The sequence below is a fragment of the Cystoisospora suis genome (genome assembly GCF_002600585.1).
Source record: "Cystoisospora suis strain Wien I chromosome Unknown contig_5720, whole genome shotgun sequence".
NCBI classification, from domain to species: Eukaryota; Apicomplexa; class Conoidasida; order Eucoccidiorida; family Sarcocystidae; genus Cystoisospora; species Cystoisospora suis.
The window spans coordinates 2,419-4,413 of NW_027158510.1; the positions used below are offsets into that span (position 1 = coordinate 2,419).

Consider the following 1,995-nt stretch of genomic DNA (forward strand, 5'->3'; position numbering starts at 1 on the left):
AGAAAGAGACAAAGAGACAAAGATAGCGAGATAGACTTAAAACTAGATAGATAGACTAGGGATACAGAGGTTGAAAATAGGTACGTAGTGACATAAATTGAAGAAAAATAGATAGATAGAAGATAAATAGATGGGTTGAAGATAGGTAGATTGAAGAGAGATCGACGAATAAAGATATATACGAAGATATATAGATTGAAGGTCGATAGAGGGATAGATAAATAGATTATAGACAGATACATTGACAACAGATAGACAGATTAAAGATAGATAGATGATCAACTGTGAAGGGATTGGTGTGGTTGCTGCTTACCAGGACATTCCAGGGTTATCACTTGAAGGAGGTGGGGGGAGATATCGACCAGACTTATCTAGAGTGAGCTTAACCGTTTTAGTGATCCCTGCTTCATCTCTCATGATCTGTGAATATCTCTTAGCTGCAGTCGGGAGAATCGCCTCAACTAAATCCTTATCCATCTCACGGCATCGAATGACCACATCACTCTCCAGTAGACGTAAGAGACCCTAGTCACACAAAGAGCAAAAGCAAACAGTCAAATAGACAGACACACACATTCATACAGCACTATATAGATATGCTGAGGTTGACGATAGATAGATTAGAGATAGGTAGATGCGTAGGTGGTATGCGCGATCAAGATAGGTGGACATGTAGATCGTAGATAGGCAGATGATTCAGAGTGAAGATAGAGAGATGAAAGAGAGATAGATGGATAGACTAAAGATAGGTAGATAGATTAGAAGACAGACAGATAGGGGAGATGATTCATGTTTGAGAGATACATGTATCATCCAAGAATCTCCAATTTGACCGGGTATGCCGAGAAGAAGAGAACAGAAGAGAGAGAGAAAAAGAGGCAAGACCATTCATTCCCTATGATCGATAAGGTATAGATTCATAGCTCTTCCTTCTCCTGCTGACCTGTACAATGAGATCTTCAACGAGCTGTTGGTACTTTTGTCGATCTTGAGAGACAGCTGCGAGCTGATTAAGAGCCTGGTTATACACCTCAGAAAGAACTTGATCTTGTGCAGCTATCCGGCGAAGTCGAGCCTTGTTGACAGCCGTAGATCGATCTCTACAAAGTGAGATAAAGAAACGACGGAATAGCCTAGAAGTAGTGCCGAAGTGCCAAGTCACCATGGAGTGTATATACACTCTAAAAGAGGAACATGACAATCTATAGAGAAATATAGATAGTGAGAGAGAAGCTCTCTATGATGAAGACCACTACTCAGCATGCTATCCTTTCTGTCTATCTCTTATAACGGACAGGCAACACAAGAATTCGATCCAGCTCATCATGCAGACACAGAGATCTCAAAAAGACAGAGGAAAAAAGACAAAAGGCTATGCGTGTGTATGTCCATGTATGTATGTATGTGAGTATGAAAAGAAGAAAGCGAGGAAGAAGAAGAAAGTGGCGAGGAGGACTTTAGAATGCAGCCATTCATTCATTCCTTCATAAAGTGGGTCGAGCCTTTTTCCCAAGAAGATTCACTAACTCCAACGGGACTGCTTCTATATAGGAGATCTCCCCCCTGTATATACAAGCGCATGTATATAACTATATAGCTAGACAGATACGTAGATCGAGAGATGGATGTATGCGTAAGCCTACTCAAACACATACATAAACGAATAGATGAAGGATATATACATCGAAGAGAGATAGACTGAAGATAGATAAGACTAGAGACTAAGCGATAGGCAGATAGATAGATGAATGGTGACGTACATAGCTCGTTGTGTTTCGAGTTTTTTTGCTTTTTTGTCGTATTCTTGTCGAATTTTATCTTTCATCTGCTGAACGAGCTTAAGCTTTTCGATGTTAAAGTCCTCTAGAGATCTCGCTTCGATCTCCTGAGCTTTATCTCTGGCCTCGTTCAAAATGAACTTGACCATCTGCTGAATCTGACGTTGGGCTTCTGCGTCGTCCTACACACAAAGGCAAAGGAAAGGAGAGAAAAAGA

General features: G+C 40.7%; 1 protein-coding gene across 1 annotated transcript in view; it reads right to left on the reverse strand.

Moving 5' to 3' along the window:
• The window catches only part of CSUI_009527 (vacuolar atp synthase subunit), a 4,137-nt gene that overhangs the window by 1,466 nt on the left and 676 nt on the right, over positions 1–1,995 (reverse strand). The window contains exons 2-4 of the mRNA XM_068069642.1: positions 1,761–1,960; positions 944–1,100; positions 314–525 (exon numbers count right to left, since the gene is read on the reverse strand). Of these exons, the coding sequence (XP_067918382.1) occupies positions 314–525; positions 944–1,100; positions 1,761–1,960 (569 nt within the window). The remainder of the gene's footprint in view (positions 1–313; positions 526–943; positions 1,101–1,760; positions 1,961–1,995) is intronic.